We start from the raw sequence: 27,255 nt of genomic DNA on the forward strand, positions 1-27,255 counted from the left end.
TGTGTAGCTGTGTAGCTGTGGGGCTGTGTAACTGTGTGGCTGTGTAGCTGTGTGGCTGTGTGGCTGTGTGGCTGTGTAGCTGTGTAGCTGTGGGGCTGTGTGGCTGTGTGGTTCTGTGACTGTGGGACGGTGTAACTGTGTAGCTGTGTGGCTGTGTTGCTGTGTAGCTGTGTGGCTGTGTGGCTGTGTGGCTGTGTAGCTGTGTGACTGTGTAACTGTGTAACGGTGTGACTGTGTGGCTGTGTGGCTGTGTGGCTGTGTAGCTGTGTGGCTGTGTGACTGTGTGACTGTGTGACTGTGTGGCTGTGTGACTGTGTGACTGTGTGGCTGTGTGGCTGTGTAGCTGTGTAGCTGTGGGGCTGTGTGACTGTGTGGCTGTGTGACTGTGTGACTGTGTGGCTGTGTAGCTGTGGGGCTGTGTGGCTGTGTGGCTGTGTGGTTGTGTGACTTTGGGACTGTGTGACTGTGTGACTGTGTGACTGTGTGGCTGTGTAGCTGTGTAGCTGTGGGGCTGTGTAGCTGTGTGACTGTGTAGCTGTGGGGCTGTGTGGCTGTGTAGCTGTGTGGCTGTGGGGCTGTGTGGCTGTGTGAAAGTGTGACTGTGTGACTGGGTGACTGTGTAGCTGTGTAGCTGTGGGGCTGTGGGTCTGTGTAGCTGTGTGGCTGTGTGACTGTGGGACTGTGTAGCTCTGTAGCTGTGGGGCTGTGGGGCTGTGTAGCTGTGTGGCTGTGTAGCTGTGTGGCTGTGTAGCTGTGTAGCTGTGTGGCTGTGTAGCTGTGTGACTGTGTAGCTGTGTGACTGTGTAGCTGTGTAGCTGTGTGACTGTGTGGCTGTGTAGCTGTGTGACTGTGTGACTGTGTGACTGTGTGACTGTGTGGCTGTGTGGCTGTGTAGCTGTGTGGCTGTGTGACTGTGTGACTGTGTGACTGTGTGGCTGTGTAGCTGTGTAGCTGTCGGGCTGTGTAGCTGTGTGACTGTGTAGCTGTGGGGCTGTGTGGCTGTGTAGCTGTGGGGCTGTGGGGCTGTGTGGCTGTGTGAAAGTGTGACTGTGTGACTGTGTGACTGTGTAGCTGTGTAGCTGTGTGGCTGTGTAGCTGTGTGGCTGTGGGGCTGTGTGGCTGTGTGACTGTGTAACTGTGTAGCTGTGTAGCTGTGTAGCTGTGTGGCTGTGTGGCTGTGTAGCTGTGTAGCTGTGTGGCTGTGTAGCTGTGTGGCTGTGTGGCTGTGTGACTGTGTGGCTGTGTGACTGTGTGACTGTGTGACTGTGTGGCTGTGTAGCTGTGTAGCTGTGGGGCTGTGTGACTGTGTGGCTGTGTGGTTGTGTGACTGTGGGACTGTGTGACTGTGTGGCTGTGTGGCTGTGGGGCTGTGTGGCTGTTTAGCTGTGTAGCTGTGGGGCTGTGTGGCTGTGTGACTGTGGGGCTGTGTAGCTGTGTAGCTGCGTAGCTGTGGGGCTGTGTAGCTGTGGGGCTGTGGGGCTGTGTAGCTGTGTGGCTGTGTAGCTGTGTGGCTGTTAGCTGTGTAGCTGTGTGGCTGTCTAGCTGTGTGACTGTGTAGCTGTGTGACTGTGTAGCTGTGTAGCTGTGTAGCTGTGTGGCTGTGTGGCTGTGTGGCTATGTGACTGTGTGGCTGTGGGGCTGTGTGACTGTGTGACTGTGTGACTGTGTGGATGTGGGATGTGTGGCTGTGTGACTGTGTAACTGTGTGGCTGTGTAACTGTGTGACTGTGTAACTGTGTGGCTGTGAAACTGTGTGGATGTATAGCTGTGTGGCTGTGTAGCTGTGTGGCTATGGGGCTGTGTGGCTGTGTGACTGTGTAACTGTTTTGCTGTTTAGCTGTGTAGCTGTGTAGCTGTGTGGCTGTGTAGCTCTGTGGCTGTGTGGCTGTGTGGCTGTGTAGCTGTGTGACTGTGTGGCTGTGTAGCTGTGTGGCTGTGTGACTGTGTGGCTGTGTAGCTGTGTGACTGTGTAGCTGTGTGTCTGTGTGGCTGTGTGGCTGTGTAGCTGTGTGACTGTGTGGCTGTGTGACTGTGTGACTGTGTGACTGTGTGACTGTGTGGCTGTGGGGCTGTGTGACTGTGTGACTGTGCAACTGTGTGGCTGTGTAGCTGTGTAGCTGTGTCGCTGTGTAGCTGTGTGGCTGTGTAGCTGTGTAGCTGTGTGGCTGTGTGGCTGTGTGGCTGTGTAGCTGTGTGACTGTGTGGCTGTGTAGCTGTGTGGCTGTGTGGCTGTGTGGCTGTGTAGCTGTGTGACTGTGTGGCTGTGTAGCTGTGTGGCTGTGTGACTGTGTGGCTGTGTAGCTGTGTGACTGTGTAGCTGTGTTTCTGTGTTTCTGTGTGGCTGTGTAGCTGTGTGACTGTGTGGCTGTGTGACTGTGTGACTGTGTGACTGTGTGACTGTGTGACTGTGTGGGTGTGGGGCTGTGTGACTGTGTGACTGTGCAACTGTGTGGCTGTGTAGCTGTGTAGCTGTGTCGCTGTGTAGCTGTGTGGCTGTGTAGCTGTGTGGCTGTGTGGCTGTGTGGCCGTGGGGCTGTGTGGCTGTGTGACTGTGTAACTGTGTAGCTATGTAGCTGTGTGGCTGTGTAGCTGTGTAGCTGTGTGGCTGTGTAGCTGTATGGATGTGTGGCTGTGTGACTGTGTGGCTGTGTGACTGTGTGACTGTGTTACTGTGTGACTGTGTGGCTGTGTAGCTGTGTAGCTGTGGGGCTGTGGGGCTGTGTAGCTGTGTGGCTGTGTAGCTGTGTGGCTGTGTAGCTGTGTAGCTGTGTGGCTGTCTAGCTGTGTGACTGTGTAGCTGTGTGACTGTGTAGCTGTGTGTCTGTGTGGCTGTGTTTCTGTGTAGCCTTGTGACTGTGTGGCTGTGTGACTGTGTGACTCTGTGACTGTGTGGCTGTGGGGCTGTTAGGCTGTGTAGCTATGTGGCTGTGTGACTGTGTAACTGTGTAGCTGTGTAGCTGTGTAGCTGTGTGGCTGTGTAGCTGTGTAGCTTTGTGGCTGTGTAGCTGTGTGGCTGTGTGGCTGTGTGGCTGTGTGACTGTGTGGCTGTGTGACTGTGTGACTGTTTGACTGTGTAGCTGTGTAGCTGTGTAGCTGTGGGGCTGTGTGGCTGTGTGGCTGTGTGGTTGTGTGACTGTGGGACTGTGTGACTGTGTGACTCTGTAACTGTGTGGCTGTGTGGCTGTGTGGTTGTGTGACTGTGGGACTGTGTAACTGTGTGACTCTGTAACTGTGTGGCTTTTGGGCTGTGTAACTGTGTGGCTGTGTGGTTGTGTGACTGTGGGACTGTGTAGCTGTGTAGCTGTGGGGCTGTGGGGCTGTGTAGCTGTGTGGCTGTGTATCTGTGTGGCTGTGTAGCTGTGTGGCTGTGGGGCTGTGTGGCTGTGTGACTGTGTGACTGTGTGACTGTGTAACTGTGTGGCTGTGGGGCTGTGTAACTGTGTGGCTATGGGGCTGTGGGTCTGTGTAGCTGTGTGGCTGTGTAGCTGTGTGGCTGTGTAGCTGTGTAGCTGTGTGGCTGTGTAGCTGTGTGACTGTGTAGCTGTGTGACTGTGTAGCTGTGTAGCTGTGTGACTGTGTGGCTGCTGGCTGTGTAGCTGTGTTGCTGTGGGGCTGTGTGGCTGTGTGGCTGTGTGGTTGTGTGACTGTGGGACTGTGTGACTGTGTGACTTTGTGACTGTGTGGCTGTGTAGCTGTGTAGCTGTGGGGCTGTGTGGCTGTGTGGCTCTGGGGCTGTGTAGCTGTGTAGCTTTTTAGCTGTGGGGCTGTGGGGCTGTGTGGCTGTGTGGCTCTGGGGCTGTGTAGCTGTGTAGCTGTGTAGCTGTGGGGCTGTGGGGCTGTGTAGCTGTGTGGCTGTGTAGCTGTGTGGCTGTGTAGCTGTGTGGCTGTCTAGCTGTGTGACTGTGTAGCTATGTAGCTGTGTAGCTGTGTGACTGTGTGGCTGTGTGGCTGTGTAGCTGTGTGACTGTGTGGCTGTGTGACTGTGTGACTGTGTGACTGTGTGGCTGTGTGGCTGTGGGGCTGTGTGGCTGTGTGACTGTGTAACTGTGTGGCTGTGTAACTGTGTGGCTTTGTGACTGTGTGACTGTGTAACTGTGTGGCTGTGTAACTGTGTGGCTGTGTAACTGTGTGGCTGTGGGGCTGTGTGGCTGTGTGACTGTGTGACTGTGTGACTGTGTAACTGTGTGGCTGTGTAGCTGTGTAGCTGTGTGGCTGTGTGGCTGTGGGGATGTGTGGCTGTGTGACTGTGTAACTGTGTAGCTGTGTAGCTGTGTAGCTGTGTGGCTGTGTGGCTGTGTGGCTGTGTAGCTGTGTAGCTGTGTGGCTGTCTAGCTGTGTGACTGTGTAGATGTGTGACTGTCTAACTGTGTAGCTGTGTGACTGTGTGGCTGTGTGGCTGTGTGGCTGTGTGACTGTGTGGCTGTGGGGCTGTGTGACTGTGTGACTGTGTGACTGTGTGACTGTGTAACTGTGTGGCTGTTTAACTGTGTGACTGTGTAACTGTGTGACTGTGTAACTGTGTGGCTGTGTAACTGTGTGGCTGTGGGGCTGTGTGGCTGTGTGACTGTGTAACTGTGTAGCCTTTTAGCTGTGTAGCTGTGTGGCTGTGTAGCTGTGTGACTGTGTAACTGTGTGGCTGTGTGGTTGTGTGAATGTGGGACTGTGTAGCTGTGTAGCTGTGGGGCTGTGGGTCTGTGTAGCTGTGTGGCTGTGTAGCTGTGTGGCTGTGTAGCTGTGTGGCTGTGTAGCTGTGTAGCTGTGTGGCTGTGTAGCTGTGTGACTGTGTAGCTGTGTGACTGTGTAGCTGTGTAGCTGTGTGACTGTGTGGCTGTGTAGCTGTGTGACTGTGTGACTGTGTTACTGTGTGACTGTGTGACTTTGTGGCTGTGTGGCTGTGTAGCTGTGTGGCTGTGTACTGTGTGACTGTGTGACTGTGTGACTGTGTGGCTGTGTAGCTGTGTAGCTGTGGGGCTGTGTAGCTGTGTGACTGTGTAGCTGTGGGGCTGTGTGGCTGTGTAGCTGTGTGGCTGTGGGGCTGTGTGGCTGTTTGAAAGTGTTACTGTGTGACTGTGTGACTGTGTAGCTGTGTAGCTGTGTGGCTGTGTAGCTGTGTGGCTGTGGGGCTGTGTGGCTGTGTGGCTGTGTAGCTGTGTGGCTGTGTGGCTGTGTGACTGTGTGGCTGTGTAGCTGTGTAGCTGTGGGGCTGTGTGGCTGTGTGGCTGTGTGGTTGTGTGACTGTGGGACTGTGTGACTGTGTGACTGTGTGGCTGTGTGGCTGTGGGGCTGTGTGGCTGTGTAGCTGTGTAGCTGTGGGGCTGTGTGGCTGTGTGACTGTGGGGCTGTGTAGCTGTGTAGCTGTGTAGCTGTGGGGCTGTGTAGCTGTGGGGCTGTGGGGCTGTGTAGCTGTGTGGCTGTGTAGCTGTGTGGCTGTGTAGCTGTGTAGCTGTGTAGCTGTGTGGCTGTCTAGCTGTGTGACTGTGTAGCTGTGTGACTGTGTGGCTGTGTGGCTGTGTGACTGTGTGGCTGTGGGGCTGTGTGACTGTGTGACTGTGTGACTGTGTGACTGTGTGGATGTGGGATGTGTGGCTGTGTGACTGTGTAACTGTGTGGCTGTGTAACTGTGTGACTGTGTAACTGTGTGGCTGTGAAACTGTGTGGCTGTGTAGCTGTGTGGCTGTGTAGCTGTGTGGCTGTGGGGCTGTGTGGCTGTGTGACGGTGTAACTGTTTGGCTGTTTAGCTGTGTAGCTGTGTAGCTGTGTGGCTGTGTAGCTGTGTGGCTGTGTGGCTGTGTGGCTGTGTGGCTGTGTGGCTGTGTGGCTGTTTGGCTGTGTAGCTGTGTGACTCTTGGCTGTGTAGCTGTGTGGCTGTGTGACTGTGTGGCTGTGTAGCTGTGTGACTGTGTAGCTGTGTGTCTGTGTGGCTGTGTGGCTGTGTAGCTGTGTGACTGTGTGACTGTGTGAGTGTGTGACTGTGTGACTGTGTGACTGTGTGGCTGTGGGGCTGTGTGGCTGTGTGACTGTGCAACTGTGTGGCTGTGTAGCTGTGTAGCTGTGTGGCTGTGTAGCTGTGTGGCTGTGTAGCGTGTGGATGTGTGGCTGTGTGGCTGTGGGGCTGTGTGGCTGTGTGACTGTGTAACTGTGTAGCTGTGTGGATGTGTGGCTGTGTGGCTGTGGGGCTGTGTGGCTGTGTGACTGTGTAACTGTGTAGCTGTGTAGCTGTGTAGCTGTGTGGCTATGTAGCTGTGTAGCTGTTTGGCTGTGTAGCTGTATGGCTGTGTGGCTGTGTGACTGTGTGGCTGTGTGACTGTGTTACTGTGTGACTGTGTGACTGTGTGGCTGTATAGCTGTGTAGCTGTGGGGCTGTGGGGCTGTGTAGCTGTGTGGCTGTGTAGCTGTGTGGCTGTGTAGCTGTGTAGCTGTGTGGCTGTCTAGCTGTGTGACTGTGTAGCTGTGTGACTGTGTAGCTGTGTGTCTGTGTGACTGTGTTTCTGTGTAGCTGTGTGACTGTGTGGCTGTGTGACTGTGTGACTCTGTGACTCTGTGACTGTGTGGCTGTGGGGCTGTGTGGCTGTGTAGCTGTGTGGCTGTGTAACTGTGTAGCTGTGTAGCTGTGAAGCTGTGTGGCTGTGTATCTGTGTAGCTTTGTGGCTGTGTAGCTATGTGGCTGTGTGGCTGTGTGACTGTCTGGCTGTGTGACTGTGTGACTGTGTGACTGTGTGACTGTGTGGCTGTGTAGCTGTGTAGCTGTGGGGCTGTGTGGCTGTGTGGCTGTGTGGGAGTGTGACTGTGGGACTGTGTGACTGTGTGACTGTGTGGCTCTGTAGCTGTGTAGCTGTGGGGCTGTGTGGCTGTGTGGCTGTGGGGCTGTGTATCTGTGTAGCTGTGGGGCTGTGTGGCTGTGTAGCTGTGTGGCTGTGTAGCTGTGTGGCTGTGTAGCTGTGTAGCTGTGTGGCTGTCTATCTGTGTGACTGTGTAGCTGTGTGACTGCCTAGCTGTGTAGCTGTGTGACTGTGTGGCTGTGTGGCTGTGTGGCTGTGTAGCTGTGTGACTGTGTCGCTGTGGGGCTGTGTGACTGTGTGACTGTGTGACTGTGTGACTGTGTAACTGTGTGGCTGTGTAACTGTGTGACTGTGTAACTGTGTGACTGTGTAACTGTGTGGCTGTGTAACTGTGTGGCTGTGGGGCTGTGTGGCTGTGTGACTGTGTAACTGTGTAGCTGTGTAGCTGTGTAGCTGTGTGGCTGTGTAGCTGTGTGACTGTGTAACTGTGTAACTGTGTGGCTGTGTAGCTGTGTAGCTGTGTGGCTGTGTAGCTGTGTGGCTATGGGGCTGTTTGGCTGTGTGACTGTGTAACTGTGTGACCCTGTAACTGTGTGGCTGTGGGGCTGTGTAACTGTGTGGCTGTGTGGTTGTGTGACTTGGGACTGTGTAGTTGTGTAGCTGTGGGGCTGTGGGGCTGTGTAGCTGTGTGGCTGTGTAGCTGTGTGGCTGTGTAGCTGTGTAGCTGTGTGGCTGTGTAGCTGTGTGACTGTGTAGCTGTGTGACTGTGTGGCTGTGTAGCTGTGTGACTGTGTGACTGTGTGACTGTGTGACTGTGTGGCTGTGTGGCTGTGTAGCTGTGTGGCTGTGTGACTGTGTGACTGTGTAACTGTGTGGCTGTGTAGCTGTGTAGCTGTGTGGCTGTGTATCTGTGTGGCTTTGTAGCTGTGTGGCTGTGGGGCTGTGTGGCTGTGTGACTGTGAGACTGTGTGAATGTGTATTTGTGTGGCAGTGGGGCTGTGTAACTGTGTGGCTGTGGGGCTGTGGGTCTGTGTAGCTGTGTGGCTGTGTAGCTGTTTGGCTGTGTAGCTGTGTAGCTGTGTGGCTGTGTAGCTGTGTGACTGTGTAGCTGTGTGACTGTGTAGCTGTGTAGCTGTGTGACTGTGTGGCTGCTGGCTGTGTAGCTGTGTTGCTGTGGGGCTGTGTGGCTGTGTGGCTGTGTGGTTGTGTGACTGTGGGACTGTGTGACTGTGTGACTTTGTGACTGTGTGGCTGTGTAGCTGTGTAGCTGTGGGGCTGTGTGGCTGTGTGGCTCTGTGGCTGTGTAGCTGTGTAGCTTTGTAGCTGTGGGGCTGTGGGGCTGTGTGGCTGTGTGGCTCTGGGGCTGTGTAGCTGTTAGCTGTGTAGCTGTGGGGCTGTGCGGCTGTGTAGCTGTGAGGCTGTGTAGCTGTGTGGCTGTGTAGCTGTGTGGCTGTCTAGCTGTGTGACTGTGTAGCTGTGTAGCTGTATGACTGTGTGGCTGTGTGGCTGTGTAGCTGTGTGACTGTGTGGCTGTGTGACTGTGTGACTGTGTGACTGTGTGGCTGTGTGGCTGTGGGGCTGTGTGGCTGTGTGACTGTGTAACTGTGTGGCTGTGTAACTGTGTGGCTTTGTGACTGTGTGACTGTGTAACTGTGTGGCTGTGTAACTGTGTGGCTGTGTAACTGTGTGGCTGTGGGGCTGTGTGGCTGTGTGACTGTGTGACTGTGTGACTGTGTAACTGTGTGGCTGTGTAGCTTTGTAGCTGTGTGGCTGTGTGGCTGTGGGGCTGTGTGGCTGTGTAGCTGTGTGACTGTGTGGCTGTGGGGCTGTGTGACTGTGTGACTGAGTGACTGTGTGACTGTGTAACTGTGTGGCTGTGTAACTGTGTGACTGTGTAACTGTGTGACTGTGTAACTGTGTGGCTGTGTAACTGTGTGGCTGTGGGGCTGTGTGGCTGTGTAGCTGTGTGGCTGTGTGACTGTGTGACTGTGTGACTGTGTGGCTGTGTAGCTGTGTAGCTGTGGGGCTGTGTATCTGTGTGACTGTGTAGCTGTTGGGCTGTGTGGCTGTGTAGCTGTGTAGCTGTGTGGCTGTGTAGCTGTGTAGCTTTGTGGCTGTGTAGCTGTGTGGCTGTGTGGCTGTGTGACTGTGTGGCTGTGTGACTGTGTGACTGTGTGACTGTGTGACTGTGTGGCTGTGTAGCTGTGTAGCTGTGGGGCTGTGTGGCTGTGTGGCTGTGTGGTTGTGTGACTGTGGGACTGTGTGACTGTGTGACTGTGTGGCTCTGTAGCTGTGTAGCTGTGGGACTGTGTGGCTGTGTGGCTGTGGGGCTGTGTGGCTGTGTGACTGTGTGACTGTGTGACTGTGTAACTGTGTGGCTGTGGGGCTGTGTAACTGTGTGGCTGTGGGGCTGTGGGGCTGTGTAGCTGTGTGGCTGTGTAGCTGTGTGGCTGTGTAGCTGTGTAGCTGTGTGGCTGTGTAGCTGTGTGACTGTGTAGCTGTGTGACTGTGTAGCTGTGTAGCTGTGTGACTGTGTGACTGCTGGCTGTGTAGCTGTGTTGCTGTGGGGCTGTGTGGCTGTGTGGCTGTGTGGTTGTGTGACTGTGGGACTGTGTGACTGTGTGACTTTGTGACTGTGTGGCTGTGTAGCTGTGTAGCTATGGGGCTGTGTGGCTGTGTGGCTCTGGGGCTGTGTAGCTGTGTAGCTTTGTAGCTGTGGGGCTGTGGGGCTGTGTGGCTCTGGGGCTGTGTAGCTGTGTAGCTGTGTAGCTGTGGGGCTGTGGGGCTGTGTAGCTGTGTGGCTGTGTAGCTGTGTGACTGTGTGGCTGTGTAGCTGTTTAGCTGTGTGACTGTGTGGCTGTGTGACTGTGTGACTGTGTGACTGTGTGGCTGTGTGGCTTTGGGGCTGTGTGGCTGTGTGACTGTGTAACTGTGTGGCTGTGTAACTGTGTGGCTTTGTGACTGTGTGACTGTGTAACTGTGTGGCTGTATTACTGTGTGGCTGTGTAACTGTGTGGCTGTGGGGCTGTGTGGCTGTGTGACTGTGTGACTGTGTGACTGTGTAACTGTGTGGCTGTGTAGCTCTGTAGCTGTGTGGCTGTGTGGCTGTGGGGCTGTGTGGCTGTGTGACTGTGTAACTGTGTAGCTGTGTATCTGTGTAGCTGTGTGGCTGTGTGGCTGTGTGGCTGTGTAGCTGTGTGGCTGTGGGGCTGTGTGGCTGTGTGACTGTGTAACTGTGTGACTGTGTAACTGTGTGGCTGTGTAGCTGTGTGGCTGTGTGACTGTGTGGCTGTGGGGCTGTGTGGCTGTGTGACTGTGTAACTGTGTAGCTGTGTAACTGTGTAGCTGTGTGGCTGTGTGGCTGTGTAGCTGTGTAGCTGTGTGGCTGTGTAGCTGTGTGGCTGTGTGGCTGTGTGACTGTGTGGCTGTGTGACTGTGTGACTGTGTGACTGTGTGGCTGTGTAGCTGTGTAGCTGTGGGGCTGTGTGGCTGTGTGGCTGTGTGGTTGTGTGACTGTGGGACTGTGTGACTGTGTGACTGTGTGGCTGTGTGGCTGTGGGGCTGTGTGGCTGTGTAGCTGTGTAGCTGTGGGGCTGTGTGGGTGTGTGACTGTGGGGCTGTGTAGCTGTGTAGCTGTTGGGCTGTGTAGCTGTGGGGCTGTGGGCCTGTGTAGCTGTGTGGCTGTGTAGCTGTGTGGCTGTGTAGCTGTGTAGCTGTGTGGCTGTCTAGCTGTGTGACTGTTTAGCTGTGTGACTGTGTAGCTGTGTAGCTGTGTAGCTGTGTGACTGTGTGGCTGTGTGGCTGTGTGACTGTGTGGCTGTGGGGCTGTGTGACTGTGTGACTGTGTGACTGTGTGGATGTGGGATGTGTGGCTGTGTGACTGTGTAACTGTGTGGCTGTGTAACTGTGTGACTGTGTAACTGTGTGGCTGTGAAACTGTGTGGCTGTGTAGCTGTGTGGCTGTGTAGCTGTGTGGCTGTGGGGCTGTGAGGCTGTGTGACTGTTTAACTGTTTGGCTGTTTAGCTGTGTAGCTGTGTAGCTGTGTGGCTGTGTAGCTGTGTGGCTGTGTAGCTGTGTAGCTGTGGGGCTGTGTAGCTGTGTGTCTGTGTGGCTGTGTGGCTGTGTAGCTGTGTGACTGTGTGGCTGTGTGACTGTGTGACTGTGTGACTGTGTGGCTGTGGGGCTGGGTGGCTGTGTGGCTGTGGGGCTGTGTAGCTGTGTAGCTGTGGGGCTGTGTGGCTGTGTAGCTGTGTCTGTGTAGCTGTGTGGCTGTGTAGCTGTGTAGCTGTGTGGCTGTCTAGCTGTGTGACTGTGTAGCTGTGTGACTGTCTAGCTGTGTAGCTGTGTGACTGTGTGGCTGTGTGGCAGTGTGGCTGTGTAGCTGTGTGACTGTGTGGCTGTGGGGCTGTGTGACTGTGTGACTGTGTGACTGTGTGACTGTGTAACTGTGTGGCTGTGTAACTGTGTGACTGTGTAACTGTGTGACTGTGTAACTGTGTGGCAGTGTAACTGTGTGGCTGTGGGGCTGTGTGGCTGTGTGACTGTGTAACTGTGTAGCTGTGTAGCTGTGTGGCTGTGTGGCTGTGTAGCTGTGTGACTGTGTAACTGTGTAACTGTGTGGCTGTGTAGCTGTGTAGCCGTGTGGCTGTGTAGCTGTGTGGCTATGGGGCTGTGTGGCTGTGTGACTGTGTAACTTTGTGACTCTGTAACTGTGTGGCTGTGGGGCTGTGTAACTGTGTGGCTGTGTGGTTGTGTGACTGTGGGACTGTGTAGCTGTGTAGCTGTGGGGCTGTGGGGCTGTGTAGCTGTGTGGCTGTGTAGCTGTGTGGCTGTGTAGCTGTGTAGCTGTGTGGCTGTGTAGCTGTGTGACTGTGTAGCTGTGTGACTGTGTAGCTGTGTAGCTGTGTGACTGTGTGGCTGTGTAGCTTTGTGACTGTGTGACTGTGTGACTGTGTGGCTGTGTGGCTGTGTAGCTGTGTGGCTGTGTGACTATGTGACTGTGTGACTGTGTAACTGTGTGGCTGTGTAGCTGTGTAGCTGTGTGTCTGTGTATCTGTGTGGCTGTGTAGCTGTGTGGCTGTGGGGCTGTGTGGCTGTGTGACTGTGTGACTGTGTGACTGTGTAACTGTGTTGCTGTGTTGCTGTGGGGCCGTGTAACTGTGTGGCTGTGGGGCTGTTGGGCTGTGTAGCTGTGTGGCTGTGTAGCTGTGTGGCTGTGTAGCTGTGTAGCTGTGTGGCTGTGTAGCTGTGTGACTGTGTAGCTGTGTGACTGTGTAGCTGTGTAGCTGTGTGACTGTGTGGCTGCTGGCTGTGTAGCTGTGTTGCTGTGGGGCTGTGTGTCTGTGTGGCTGTGTGGTTGTGTGACTGTGGGACTGTGTGACTGTGTGACTTTGTGACTGTGTGGCTGTGTAGCTGTGTAGCTGTGGGGCTGTGTGGCTGTGTGGCTCTGGGGCTGTGTAGCTGTGTAGCTTTGTAGCTGTGTGGCTGTGGGGCTGTGTGGCTGTGTGGCTCTGGGGCTGTGTAGCTGTGTAGCTGTGTAGCTGTGGGGCTGTGGGGCTGTGTAGCTGTGTGGCTGTGTAGCTGTGTGGCTGTGTAGCTGTGTGGCTGTCTAGCTGTGTGACTGTGTAGCTGTGTAGCTGTGTAGCTGTGTGACTGTGTGGCTGTGTGGCTGTGTAGCTGTGTGACTGTGTGACTGTGTGACTGCGTGACTGTGTGGCTGTGTGGCTGTGCCGCTGTGTGGCTGTGTGACTGTGTAACTGTGTGGCTGTGTAACTGTGTGGCTTTGTGACTGTGTGACTGTGTAACTGTGTGGCTGTGTAACTGTGTGGCTGTGTAACTGTGTGGCTGTGGGGCTGTGTGGCTGTGTGACTGTGTGACTGTGTGACTGTGTAACTGTGTGGCTGTGTAGCTGTGTAGCTGTGTGGCTGTGTGGCTGTGGGGCTGTGTGGCTCTGTGACTGTGTAACTGTGTAACTGTGTGGCTGTGTAGCTGTGTAGCCGTGTGGCTGTGTAGCTGTGTGGCTATGGGGCTGTGTGGCTGTGTGACTGTGTAACTGTGTGACTCTGTAACTGTGTGGCTGTGGGGCTGTGTAACTGTGTGGCTGTGTGGTTGTGTGACTGTGGGACTGTGTAGCTGTGTAGCTGTGGGGCTGTGGGTCTGTGTAGCTGTGTGGCTGTGTAGCTGTGTGGCTGTGTAGCTGTGTAGCTGTGTGGCTGTGTAGCTGTGTGACTGTGTAGCTGTGTGACTGTGTAGCTGTGTAGCTGTGTGACTGTGTGGCTGTGTAGCTTTGTGACTGTGTGACTCTGTGACTGTGTAGCTGTGTGGCTGTGTGACTATGTGACTGTGTGACTGTGTAACTGTGTGGCTGTGTAGCTGTGTAGCTGTGTGGCTGTGTATCTGTGTGGCTGTGTAGCTGTGTGGCTGTGGGGCTGTGTGGCTGTGTGACTGTGTGACTGTGTGACTGTGTAACTGTGTTGCTGTGTTGCTGTGGGGCCGTGTAACTGTGTGGCTGTGGGGCTGTGGGGCTGTGTAGCTGTGTGGCTGTGTAGCTGTGTGGCTGTGTAGCTGTGTAGCTGTGTGGCTGTGTAGCTGTGTGACTGTGTAGCTGTGTGACTGTGTAGCTGTGTAGCTGTGTGACTGTGTGGCTGCTGGCTGTGTAGCTGTGTTGCTGTGGGGCTGTGTGTCTGTGTGGCTGTGTGGTTGTGTGACTGTGGGACTGTGTGACTGTGTGACTTTGTGACTGTGTGGCTGTGTAGCTGTGTAGCTGTGGGGCTGTGTGGCTGTGTGGCTCTGGGGCTGTGTAGCTGTGTAGCTGTGTGGCTGTGGGGCTGTGTGGCTGTGTGGCTCTGTGGCTGTGTAGCTGTGTAGCTGTGTAGCTGTGGGGCTGTGGGGCTGTGTAGCTGTGTGGCTGTGTAGCTGTGTGGCTGTGTAGCTGTGTGGCTGTCTAGCTGTGTGACTGTGTAGCTGTGTAGCTGTGTAGCTGTGTGACTGTGTGGCTGTGTGCCTGTGTAGCTGTGTGACTGTGTGACTGTGTGACTGTGTGACTGTGTGGCTGTGTGGCTGTGGGGCTGTGTGGCTGTGTGATGTGTAACTGTGTGGCTGTGTAACTGTGTGGCTTTGTGACTGTGTGACTGTGTAACTGTGTGGCTGTGTAACTGTGTGGCTGTGTAACTGTGTGGCTGTGGGGCTGTGTGGCTGTGTGACTGTGTGACTGTGTAACTGTGTGGCTGTGTAGCTGTGTAGCTGTGTGGCTGTGTGGCTGTGGGGCTGTGTGGCTGTGTGACTGTGTAACTGTGTAGCTGTGTAGCTGTGTAGCTGTGTGGCTGTGTGGCTGTGTAGCTGTGTGGCTGTGGGGCTGTGTGGCTGTGTGACTGTGTAACTGTGTGACTGTGTAACTGTGTGTCTTTGTAGCTGTGTAGCTGTGTGGCTGTGTAGCTGTGTGGCTGTGTAGCTGTGTGGCTGTGTAGCTGTGTGGCTGTGTAGCTGTGTAGCTGTGTGGCTGTGTGGCTGTGTGGCTGTCTGTGTCGCTGTGTGGCTGTGTGGCTGTGGGGCTGTGTGGCTGTGTAGCTGTGGGGCTGTGTGGCTGTGTAACTGTGTGACTGTCTGACTGTCTGACTGTGGAGCTGGCCCCTGGCCTCCTCCTCCTCCTCTTCTCACCTCTCTTCTTCTCTTTTTCTCCTTCTATTTATTCTGTCTGCCAGTCTTGCCAATCCTTTATCTTTCCTAGTTAATGGCTATTCAGCTTTTATTAGACCAATTAGGTGTTTTAGGAAGACAAAGTAATACAGCTTCACAGAGTTAAACACATGTTTCAAAAAAATGTAATGCATCTTTACCTCATTAAACCAATGTTCCACAGTATAAACAAATGTAGCACATTTAACTAATATTCTACAACACTCTGAGATACAACTAAGTGATGGTCTATATTGTTTCAGAAGTCACTTGGACTACGCTGACCAATCATTCAAAAAGAAGTTTTACTCACCTGGGAGACTAAGGGTCTTATTAGCTTATGTTTCTGGTGGGGAACATTTTCAGCCCATATATATAGTTTTGGCAAATATATATAGTTTTGGCAAATATAAAATAATATGATTTCTTATGGCTTTATCAAACAACCTTGGTGTTAATTGCCTCCATCCCTCTTTGTTCAGTTTTGACCTTCCTCACTACTGCTCAGTTGGAGCCCCAAACCATCAGTATTCCACTTCCCAGTCTGTATCACCTATATCCTGCGGCCCCCCTCTCAGGCCTCCTAACTTGTAGTCACTTCATATCTTCATGGTTTCTGTGGTTCCTCAATGTTGTATATTCAGATCTGAGTATTTGGAACTCATAGCCACCTGTGAGAGAGAACAAATGGCCCTTCTTAAGTTACCTCACTCAGTCTAATTTTCTTTTTTTTAGGTTCATCCATTTGCCTGCTAATTTTATGATTTTCTTTCTAGGTGAATAGTATCCCATTTTGTATAATATGTATCACATTTTCATTATCCATTTGTAGTTAAGGACATTTAAGTTCTTTCCACTTCCTAACTCTTGTGAGTAGAGCAGCAACGGACATGGCTGAGCAAGTATCTGCAGAGGAATATGGCACGTCCTTTGGACAAAAGACAAGGAGTACTTAGCTGGGACATATAGTGGACTTATGCTCAGTCTTTTGAGGATTCACAGTGACTACACCAACTTGCATCCCCACCAACAGGGAACAAGGCTTCCTCTTTCCCCGCCCATCTCAGCAGGATTTGGTATTAGTTGTTTATTGATTTTAGCCATTCTGACTAGGGTGAGATGAAATAGCAAAGTAATTTGTGTTTCCCTATTTGCTAAGGATGATGGGCACTTTTTGAGATATTGCTCAGCCAATTTATTTCTTCTATTGATAACTCTGTGTTTAGATCCCTAACCCATTTTTAAGTGAGTCATTTTGTTGTCCTGACTATTTCAGTTCTTTGTATATTCTGGATATTCATCCACTGTCAGGTGCACAGCTGGCCAAGATTCTCTCCATTCGGTGAGATTCTTCTTCATTTGATTGCTTCCTTTAGCTGTGCAGAAGCTCTTTTGTTTCTTGAGGCCCCACTTGTTACTTGTTGTCCTTAATTCTTTGACCACTGAAGTCTTCTTCACCTATATCCTTTTAGGAAACTGCCTGTGTTTTCTTCTAGCAATGTTAGTGTTTCAGACTCCAAATTGAGATTTTTAATACCCTTGGATCCAATTTTCTACAGGGTGATATATTAGCATCTAATTTTATTATTCTGTATAAGGACATTCAGTTTTACCAGAACCATTTGTTAAAGGTGCTGGTTTTGTTCAGTGTATATTTTTGCCTGTTTGTCAAATGTCATGTGACTGTAGTTACAAATACTCATTTTGGGGTCTTCTATTTCATTGGTCAATGTATGTGTTTTTGTGAAAGTACCATATTATTTTTTATTTTTAAAAAAAGATAACAAATTATCTATTTTTATTTTACATACAAATCCCAGTTCCCACTCCCTCTCCTCCTCCCATTCCCTCCACCTTCATTCCCACCCCACCCCTTATTCACTCCTCAGAGAGGGTAAGGCACATTGCTTTGAGGAAGGTGTCAAAGGCCCTCCCTATTATATCTAGGCTGGCAAGATATCAATCCAAAGAGAATGGGTTCCAAAAAAAACAGTATGAGCAATAGGGCTAAATCCTGGTGCCATTGTTAGTGACCCTGCAGTCTGTCCCAGCCATTCAACTGTTACCCACATTCAGATGGTCTAGTTTGGTCCTATGCTTGTTCCTTCCCTATCCAGCCAGAGATGGTGAGCTCCCATTAGCTCAGGTAAACTGTTTACAGTGGGTGTTCCCATCATGGTCTTGATGTCTTTGCTCACACTCTCACTCCTCCCACTCTTCAACTGGACTTTGGGAGTTCAGCCCAATACTATTTTTATTATCTTGATGTCTGGAATGGCAATGCCACCAGTATTCTTTTTTATTTTATCTCAAGATTAATTTGTCTATATGGGGCCTTTTTTAGTTCTATGTGAATTTTAGGATTTTTTTTTTGTCTTCTATGAAGAACTTGGAGGTATTTTTATTGGTATTGCATTGAATCTGTAAATTGCTAGGATTTCTATCATGAACACACATTGAATGTTTGTCAAAGGCTATTTCTGCACCTATTGAGATGAATATGTGATTTTTGTCTTTAAGTCCATCTATATGATTTATTAAATTATTATATATGTTGAACCAATCCCTTGTTTGCAGGATAAAGCCAACTTGATCATGGTCAATGATCTTCTTGCTAGTATGTTGCTGAGTACTTTTGCATTCATGGGTTCTTTTTTTTCAAGAGCTTAAGGATTTGTTGTAGTTCTTTGAAATTCTGGTAGAATTATGCTCTGAATTCATCTAGGCCTAAAAGACTTTTTATTACTGGTTCAATCTCCTTCTTCATTAGTCATGAGTCTGCTGAGGTCATTAGCTTCTTCTTGATTTAGTTTCAGTAGTTTGAATGAATCAAGAAATTCAACCATTTAATATAGATTTCCAACTTAATGGAGAACAGGTTTTTAGAACATTCCCTCAGAGATTTCTGTTAAAATCTTTTTCTGTTCATGACTGACTCAGTTAGTGTGGGTATCTCTTTCTTTTAGCTAGTTAGGTGAATGACCTCTTGATCTTTTTTATTTTCTCAATGAACCATTCTTAAATTCATTGATTCTTTGTATTGTTTTCTTTGAATCCATTATATTAATTTCTGTTTTGATTTTTATTATTCTTGCTTTCTTCTGGGTTTGGTCTTGGTTTACTCTGTTTTTTTCCAAATTCTTGAGTTATATCATTAAGTTATTTATTTGTGTTGTTTATGATTTTTTTAATGTAGGCACTTCCCTCTTTGAACTGCTTTAAATGTGTCCTAGAGGTTTTGTTGTGTTTTGTTTTTATTTAGTTCCAGGAATATTTTCATTTCTTTCTTGATTTCCTTTTTAACTCACTCTTCACTAATTAATTAGTTGTTTAATCTAAATGAGCTTGTACATTTGAGTTTGGAATGATATCAGTTTTAAGTTTTATTGCATAATGGTTAGACAGAATATATAGGATTACTTCTGTTTTCCTGTATTTGTTAAGGTTTGCTTTGTTTCTCAGCAGACAGCCTCTTTTAGAGAATATCCATGTGCCACTGAATAGAATGCAAATTGTTTGATGTTTGGGAATATTCTGTAGATATCAGCTAGGTCCATTTGATGTAAAATGCTATTTAATTCTGAGGTTTTGCTGTTTATTTTATTGTTCAAATGACCTATGTATTGCAGAAAGTGAGGTGTTGAAATAACCTACTATTATTGAGTTAGTGTTAATTTATGTTTTTAATTCCATCAGTATTCTTTTTATGAAATTTGGAGTCCTAGAGTTTGTTGTGTTTGTACCTAAATTTATCTCTTGGTTACTATAAATTGCCTTTCATCTCCTCTGATTAATTTTAGTTTGAAGACTATTTTGTCAGATACAAGGATGACAAAAATGCTTGCTTCTTTATCCCATTTGCTTATAATACTTTTTTCTATCCTTCGTTTTTCAAGTGATACCTATATATAAAGCTGAAATGAGGTTGCTGCAGACAACAGATAGATGGATTCTGTTTTCTTTATCTATTCATCTAGCCTGTGTCTTTTAATTGAAGAGTTAAAGTCATTAATGTTTAGAGTTATTATTGAAAATGTGTGTAAATTGCTAATATTTTCATATTTTTGCAGCATAATATTCTACATTATGGCTTTTCACTGAGTTATGAATTCATTTTCTTTCTAGAATCTCTTGGCTGTGAATATTCCTTTCTTAAGTTCTGCTTAGTAACTTTTTTCTTGGTCAATAGCAATCTTTTTTATTAAATATTTTTTTCATTTATTTTACATACTGATTAGAGTTTCCCCTCACCCCCTTTTTAATATGAGTTTCTTTAGGCTGCTTGAAACATGAAAGCTTTTTTCTCTCCAACTATGGCAGACACTTGTTGAGTACAATATCTAGGTTGGCAGTTGTTCATATTAGAACTTAGAGTGAAATGCTTTAGGGTCTTGTGGTTTTCAGAGTTTTCATGAGAAATTGGATGTTATTCTGATGGATTTTCCTTTATATGTTGTGTTGACTACTTTTATGTGAACTTCACACGGGCTACAGTCATTTGAGAGGAAGAAACCACAATTGAGAAAACTCCTCCATAGGATCAAGCTACAGGCAAGACTGTAAGGCATTTTTTTTTTTTTAAATTAGTGACTGATGAAGGAAGGTCCAGCCCATTATAGATGATGCTACTCAGGTTTGGTGATCCTGGTTTTATAAGGGACAGGTTGAGCAAGCCATTGTTTGCAATAGTAAGCACCAATCCTCCTTGGCCTCTGCATCATCTTCTGCCTCTAGATTCCCACCAAGTTGAGTTCCTGCTTTGACTTTTTCAGTGGACTATGACTCAACATATTTAAGTCAAACAAACTTTTCTCTCCACGCTCCTTTGGTCGTGGTGTTTCATCAGTAACTCTCACTACAACACATGTAACTATTATTTGTCCTCTTCCAGTTTCAACATTTTTTTCTTGTATATCTAGTGTTTTAACTATGTTTTGTATATCTAGTGTTTTAACTATGATATGCTGTGGAGGGCTTCTTTTTTGATCTCATCTAGTTGGGGGTTTGTGTGCTTCTTGTATCTGTATGGATTTTTTTTCCCCTTAGTTTGGGTAATTTTTCTTCTATGATCTTGTTATTGATCTAGACTATGTCATTAACATGGAATTCTTCTTCTCCTCAATGAAAAAGAAAGAAAGAAAGAAAGAAAGAAAGAAAGAAAAGGGAAAGGATATAATTGCTCCTAAATATGGTGAAAGAGAAGGTTTATTATTGATAAAAAGGAGAGCGTGGACAGAGACAGAGATATCTGGGAGAGTCCAGAGGGAAGCTGGCCAGACTGAGCAGGGCCATTTGAGGAAATGGGGAAAAAAGAGGGGAGAATCAGAGAGGAGCTACCAGTCAACAGGGGTGGCCTGGTCAAGAGAATGGCCAAGAGAATGGCATAGCCAAAGTGAGTGACTTATATAGGGGCCAGAGGAGTTCAGGGAAGGGAAACCCAGCCTAATACCTGGACTGGAGGGTTCACAGAAGGAGTGGGGTATGCCAAACAGGAGTTCCCTACAACAGTTAGAGACTGAGTGATGAAGAGAGAACCTGGTAACCCTTTTAAATGGGCATCTCACTTAGCTATTTGCTGTGAGTTTGAGACCTAACACTAATCACTGCCTATAATTTAAAGATCTGTTCCTCTGACAATATTCTGTATTTCCTGGATGATGTGTCCCTTTTTTAATTTTTTCAGATTTTTTATTCTAGATTCTTTATCTCCAAGTATTGATATTCTATTTCCCACCTAATTTTTTTCTAAGAGTAAGATTTTCCTCTGAGATTTTTAAATGGGATATTGAGTATTTCAATTCCACCTTCAATTCAGCTTGTATTCTCTTGAATCTTTCTATCTTATTATTGGATTTGGTGTGTCAAATCCTGAATTATCTTTGTCATTTCATTTAGACAAATATTTGTATTTTTTTGGACATCACCCAAGCATTTATTTTTAAAATCATCTTGAAGTTTAAGGAAGTATTTGTATCTTCTTGAATTCCTTGCATTCTTTAATGAAGTTTTTGATTGTTCTTTTAAATTCTGTGGCCTGGTGTTAATCTAGGCAGTTCTCATTAAGGAATTCTTCTATAGGAAAACTGGTTTTGATGCTGTCTTGGCCATTCATGTTGTTTTTGATTTTACAGTTTGACCTGGACGTGTGGACTTCATTCTTTAGTTGTATGTCTGATGTTATAACCTGGCCTTCCTTAGACTGGGCCAGTGGAGGAGATGTGTGACCTGAGGTAGGCCAGGCTAAGCTGGAGGATGAAGTACTTAATTGAACCAAGGAAAGTTGGCTCCAAAGCTGGAGCTAGACTTGTGGGAGCATAAATGGCAGCAGGCTAAGGGAAACAATGGAAGAAGAAAGGAGCATCTCGCCAGTCAAAGGTGGCTCTTGAAGAAAACAGGCTCAAGGCCCGTGATCTGAAGCTAGGCCAGTGGGTGTGGCAATGGCTACAGAATTGGGTGGGGTAGGAGGAAATAGGGGAATGGGTAAGGGAGGAAACTGCTTACCTATTAAAGGTGACTCAGGACCAATAAGGATTCCTGAGCTGTGCTGGTTAGTTTTATGTCAACTTGACATAAGCTAAAGTCATCAGAGTGGAAGGAGCCTCAGTTGAGGAAATGCCTCTGTAAGATCAGGCTGTAAGTCTGTAAGGTATTTTTTTCTTATTTATTATTTAAATTATTTTTAACATCCCAACTGCAATTTCCCCACTCTCTCTTTTCCCACTCCCTCCCCCGATCACCACTCTGCACCCCTCCAAGCATCTACTCCTCCTCTACTTCTATTTAGAAAAGGGAAGATGTCCCATCAATATAGACCAAACACGGAATATCAAGTTTCAGTAACACTAGGCATTTCCTCTTGTATTAAGGCTGAACCAAACAACCCATTATGAGGAATATGACCCTACAAGCCTGCAAAAGGGTCAGAGACAGCCCTTGTTCCCAAGGTTAGAAATCCTACAAGAAGACAAACCTATATAACTAAAATACGTATATACAGAGGGTCTAAGTCAGTCCCATACAGAATCCCTGGTTGTCAGTTCAGTCTCTGTGAGCTCCTATGAGCCCGAGTGAAGACAGAAGTTTCTGTCCCACCTGGTTCCACAGCTGCTCAGTTCCAAATAAGCACACAGAGGCTTATATTAATTATAAACTGCTTGGCCTATTGTTCAGACTTATTACTAAGTATCTCTTACAACTTAAATTAACTCATAAATTCTTGTCTATATTTAGCCACGTTGCTAAGTAATGCTATATTGTCAGTGAAACACCTATCTCCTCATCCTCCAGGGCTCTAGCTGTTATTAATTCTGGGAATATATTAAAGAGTAGTAGTGAGAGGACACATCTCTGCAACACTCCTACGACTGTCTTAAACTCATCACTTAGTTCTCCACAGTGACTCATGCAAAGGTATCTTCATAGGCATTTTCTAGTATTCTTATGATTTTCTCTGGGTACCTGTAGAACTTCATTGTTTCCCAAAGTCCTTTCCTCCAAATACTATTGAATGCCTTCCTGAAGTCGATATAACAGGCATATAAGTCTTTTCCAAATTTTTCGTATTCTTCCAGTTGCCTCAAAGTAAACGTCTGACCAGTTGTTGTCCTGTTAGCTGAGTCCACTCTGGGCCTCTGCTAGGATTTCCTCTGTTCTGCCCTTGATCTTTTGCAGTATAATGGAGGAGAAATTCTTACTGTTATGACACAACAAATTAATGCCCCTGTAATTTGAGCAGTCCAGTTTGTCCTTCTTCTTGTGTATGGGAATTATGAATGAGTGCTTCTATTTTGTGGGAATCATTTTATGTTCCCATATCTCCCTGAAGAGTCTGAGAAGTGTCTCAGCCTCTGAGCCTTTTTGTAGCCACTTCCAACTCCTTCAGCATGATGTCATCCTTCCTGTGTTTAACTCTCTTGATAGCTTCCTCTATCTCGCTCCTGAGATATTTAACCTTTATTTATTATCTTTTGTGGTTTAAGTGTCTGCAGAAGTATTTCTCATTATAGTCTACATTGACAGCATTAGGGTCATTGTAAAGTGTGTCAAAACATTGTCTCCAACTTTGTGTTACTTCCCCTGACTCTGTTAATGAATTATCTTGCCCATCTTTAATCACCCAAATCTTAGGAGCGTGTCTGGCAATTATCCATTGGATGGCTTTGTAGACAAAATGTGGTTTATTTTGGAGTCTAGCCTCTTTGACCTCTTTGCATATACCTTGTATACACAACTTTCTATCCTTGTTTGCTCTTCTTCTGACCTCCCTGCACAGATAGTTGTGGTATGTTGCTGTCTGCAGATTGCCTCTTCATTTGCTCTTTAGTTTCCGTCTTTCTTCTGCCAGGTTGATCATCTCTGCAGTAAGCCATTCTACTGGTGTTGTCCTTTTTGCATAACCAAGCATCTCTTTTGAAGCCTCCTTATAGCTCTTTTGATTTTCTCCCATTCACTTTCTATATTTGTGAACAGTTTTTTAATGATTTCCCTCATCTTTTTCCCAGTGGTTCTCTTACACTCTCTCCATACAACTGGGCTCATCAGTTGTTTATGATCCATCTTCTGGTTCATTCTGGATTGATTGCATGGCATGTCACTCCTAAGGAGAGGAATCTATGAATATAGCAGAATATGATTAGGCATTATTACATTTTTACTTTTATTTTTTTGTCAGTCATATTTGATTTCCTCGTAGATCTCTGGGCTATCTAACCTCTGGGTCCTGGTGTACCAGACAGTGTCAGGGTGGGCTCGCATTTATGGTATTGGTCTCAGACTGGATCAGAAACTAGTTGGCCCCTCCCACAATTTCTGGGCCACCTTTACTCCAGCACATTATGTGGTCAGATCCAAGGTTATGTAGCTTGGTTGATGTCCCAATCCCTCCACTGGAAGTCTTGCTTGGTTACAGGAGACGGCCAGTTTGGGGGGTATGTATCCCCTATTGCTAGGAGTCTTATATTAGATCATCCTTGTGTATTCTTGGGTGTTTCCATTGTACATGATTTCTACCTGTCCCTGAAATGCCCCACGTCCCCAATTTTCTCTTCTCGTACTCTCCCCATCTATTCCCCCCACCTGATCCCTCCCGTTCCTATCCCTACCTACCTCCAGTCCACCCATAACATCTATTCTATTTCTACTTCCCAGGGAGATCCTAGCATCTCCCTTAAGACATCCATTTTATTTAGCTTCTTTGAGTCTTTGGAATGTAGAATGAATATCCTTTACTTTAGAGCTAATATCCACTTATAACTGAGTACATACCAAGTTTGTCCTTCTGGTTCTGGGTTACTTTGCTCAGGATGATTTTTTTTTCTAGTTATGTCCATTTGCCTTCAAATTTCATGATGTCATTGTTCCTAACAGCTGAGTAACGCTCAAATTGTGCAAATGTACCATGTTTTATTAAATCCATTCTTCTATTGAGAGATATCTAGGTTGTTTTAGGCTCTGACTATTATAAATAAAGCTACTATGTAGTCACTATGTAGTCAAGCAAGTGTCCTTATGGTATGATGGAGCATCCTTTGGGTATACCCAAGAGAGGTATAGCTGGGTCTTGAGGTAGATTGATTTCTAGTTTTATGAGAAACTGTCTTATTGATTTCCCAAATAGCTTTACAATTTTGAACTCCCACAAACAATGGAAGTGTTCCCCCTTGGTTTACATCCTTACTAGCAAGAGCTGTCACTTATAATTTTGATCTTAGCCATTCTGACAGGTTTAAGATGGACTCTCCGAGTCATTTTCATTTGCATTGCTCTGATGGCTAAGGATATTGAACATTTCTTTAAGTGAGTCTTGAACATTTGAAATCCCTCTGTTAAGAATTCTGTTTATAAGCTCCGTCGTGCGCCTCGGATCCGTTCCCATCGGATTCTACAGAAACTCGTGTGGTTCCTCCCCGCGACAGCCAAAATGGTGAAGCTGATCAAGAGCAAGGAAGCTTTTCAGGAGGCCCTGGATGCCGCGGGAGACAAGCTCGTGGTTGTGGACTTCTCGGCCACGTGGTGTGGACCTTGTAAAATGATCAAGCCTTTCTTTCATTCCCTCTCTGAAAAGTATTCCAGTGTGGTGTTCCTTGAAATAGATGTGGATGACTGCCAGGACGTTGCTGCAGAGTGTGAAGTCAAATGCATGCCGACCTTCCAGTTTTACAAAAAGGGTAAAAAGGTGGGTGAATTCTCTGGTGCAAACAAGGAAAAGCTTGAATCCTCTATTACTGAATTTGCGTAATCATGCCCTGAGAAACATAACCAGCCAGCAGCTGTTTAAAACCTGTAACTTTTTTAATTTTCAAAAAAAATATGAAGTGTGGAGAGTCTATCCCCAACTGCCATCTGATTATAAATGAGGATAAAATACTAATTCTACCCTTTAAAAAAAAAGAATTCTGTTTATATCTGTACCCCATTTTTAATTGGATTGTTTGGTTTTTGGATGCCTAGTTTCTTGAGTTCTTTATTTGGAAATTAACACTCTTTCAGATGTGTGGTTGGTAAGCACATTTTCCCATTCTGTAGGTTACTGTTTTGTCCTATTGATAGTTTGGAGGACATTTTTTTAATTAGTTAATTGTGGCTCTGGGTTCAATAAGAAAGGAGCTTGAGCAAGCCATAAAGGAACAAGCCAGTGAGCAGTACTTCTCCATGTCTTCTGTATCAGGTCTTGCCTCCAGGTACTTGAGTTCCTATTCTGACTCCATTGATGATGAACTGTGATATGGAAGCAGAAGCTAAATAAATCTCTTCCTCCACAAATTGCTTTGGTCATGTTTTTTCATCACAGCAGTAGTAATTCTAGCTAATACATGGGCCTAGAAGTAGCTTTGTGGAAATTTGGGCAAAGGTAGGAAGATGGAAAATGGAAGATGCTGATTATTCGGGAAAAAGAGTTTGTGGGCCATAAGACTAGAACTGGTTTCCATATATTTATAACTCCAGAACACTTTCTGCTCTTTAAAAAAAAAATAAAAGGAAATTTCACTAGGAATATTTGTTTTCTAAGGTTGCTATAACAACATACCATAGAATGGGTGCTTAAACAATGGAAATTTATTGCTTCACAGAGCAGGGAAGACAGTAATATGGGTATTTCTAGAATTGTCTCCCTGAAGTCTAGCAACTTGGGAAGCTATTTTTCAACAAGCCATCATCCTCAACTCACAAAACACTTGTGGGCCTTTCTGGTGGGAGCCAAGTCTCCCATCAGCCACAGCACAAACAAGTAGAACCTCAACAACTGGGTCAGCCAAGAACAGATGTATTTACTGGTTCTTTTTATGATCTTGCAGAAGATCTAATGCCTCCTCAAGCCACAGAGTCAAAATGCCAGATACATACATTTTACATTTTTACTTCTAAAGGCCCATACTATTCATTTGCTTGATAATAAATATGCAGTCTGTCCATGTCTTGTCCCTGAACAGATAAGAGCCACAGCAAAGCTCACGTGGCAACAGGAAAAGGCTAATAGGATACATCTACTTCTTTAAGCAGAGTTAGAGTATAACAAAGTGCCACTGTCATTGAGACTCCTCTCCAGTCCTCCCTATCCATCACCAGCACCTGCATTTTCATTACTTTGCGAGTTCACTGGCTTCTACCATGTTCTTCAGGAAATAACAGAAAGCATGCTCACTGTGTGGCTACTAAGGAATGAGAAGTCATGTTGCTGAGAAGAATGGTGTGCCCATATTCTCTACTGAAATCCCACAATGTAATCATAAAGACATTTCTTTCTACCTTGTAATCTACTCCAAACATTTTGATGAATAAACTTAATGTCCCATAAATTCATCCCTAATGGAAAATGTATGTTCCTAAAAACTACACAGTGATAATTAATAGGACTATGAGGGCAAAAGTGGGTCAAGAAAATAGCACTCAAAAACTTCATCAGTGACATGTGAAAGATAAGAAACTATTAAAATTGTTTACTATTCTAGAGGTAGTTAGACCTGGGGGAATGGAATATATAAATGAGGTAAACTAAAGCCTCATGCATTAACTAACTTTATTGAGATCATCAGACAAATTATACTCTGAGGGTTGAGAGGAGTAAAGTGTACAATATCAAGGACAAGCCACGTGATGCACCACAGGTGGATGCTGACAGAAGCACCTCAGATTCATGATGCATTATGGATTAACTGTTGGACATGGTGTACCCAGAAACCTTGTACTGCTGCCAGTTTTTGACACAGACATAACCAGTCACTTAATCATGTGACTTTAAGAAGCTATATATTAGACCAGAATCAGAACAACCTGATACAATTTTCAAATATTTGTCATTTTCAAAATATTTTGAGAATTCATTGTATTTTCGAAATAAACTCAATTCCGTCAGTGCCTTATTTTTTTTTTAAAAAAAAGTATATTCATTCCTTCCAGGCAGTACAATCCTAACGCTATTTTGCAATTTTTATTATATTAGCCTATTCATTATGAAAAAGCATAGTGCCGTTGTCACTTGGAGTTTGACATTTAATTAATGTTAGATTGTTAGATATTATGTGTGATTTCATGATTCAGTCGTAGATGTGCTTGAATCAGCAGCTTCACTTTTACATTATAAAATAACCTCAAGTGAATGAACACACAAGAAGAAGCATTTGCCTCAATGTGTATGAAGGCGCTGGCATGCAAACTTTCCTCGTTGGTTCTCCCGTGTCGTATTCATGAAATAGAGTGATGCTTTTGATACTCAGTGATATATTTCTACTGCAATATTTTTCTTTATCTTGAAGACTTGTTTATTTTTATTTAATGTATTTGAGTGCTTTGCCTACATATACG

General features: G+C 46.8%; 2 protein-coding genes across 2 annotated transcripts in view; both read left to right on the top strand.

Moving 5' to 3' along the window:
• Positions 1–27,255, top strand: part of Nkain3 (sodium/potassium transporting ATPase interacting 3) — a 657,293-nt gene that overhangs the window by 538,058 nt on the left and 91,980 nt on the right. The window lies entirely within an intron of this gene.
• Positions 24,316–24,819, top strand: LOC121458200 (thioredoxin-like). The gene has a single exon (XM_041667307.1). The coding sequence runs from the start codon at positions 24,374–24,376 to the stop codon at positions 24,689–24,691; it is 318 nt and encodes a 105-aa protein (XP_041523241.1). The 5' UTR covers positions 24,316–24,373; the 3' UTR covers positions 24,692–24,819.

This window comes from Microtus oregoni, unplaced genomic scaffold, assembly GCF_018167655.1.
Source record: "Microtus oregoni isolate MIOR12 unplaced genomic scaffold, Mior012 000017F_ref0000208, whole genome shotgun sequence".
Classification (NCBI taxonomy): domain Eukaryota; kingdom Metazoa; phylum Chordata; class Mammalia; order Rodentia; family Cricetidae; genus Microtus; species Microtus oregoni.

Bases quoted from the DNA above. Each gene is read 5' to 3' on its own strand.
- LOC121458200 (XM_041667307.1), top strand. From the start codon at position 24,374: ATGGTGAAGCTGATCAAGAGCAAGGAAGCTTTTCAGGAGGCCCTGGAT.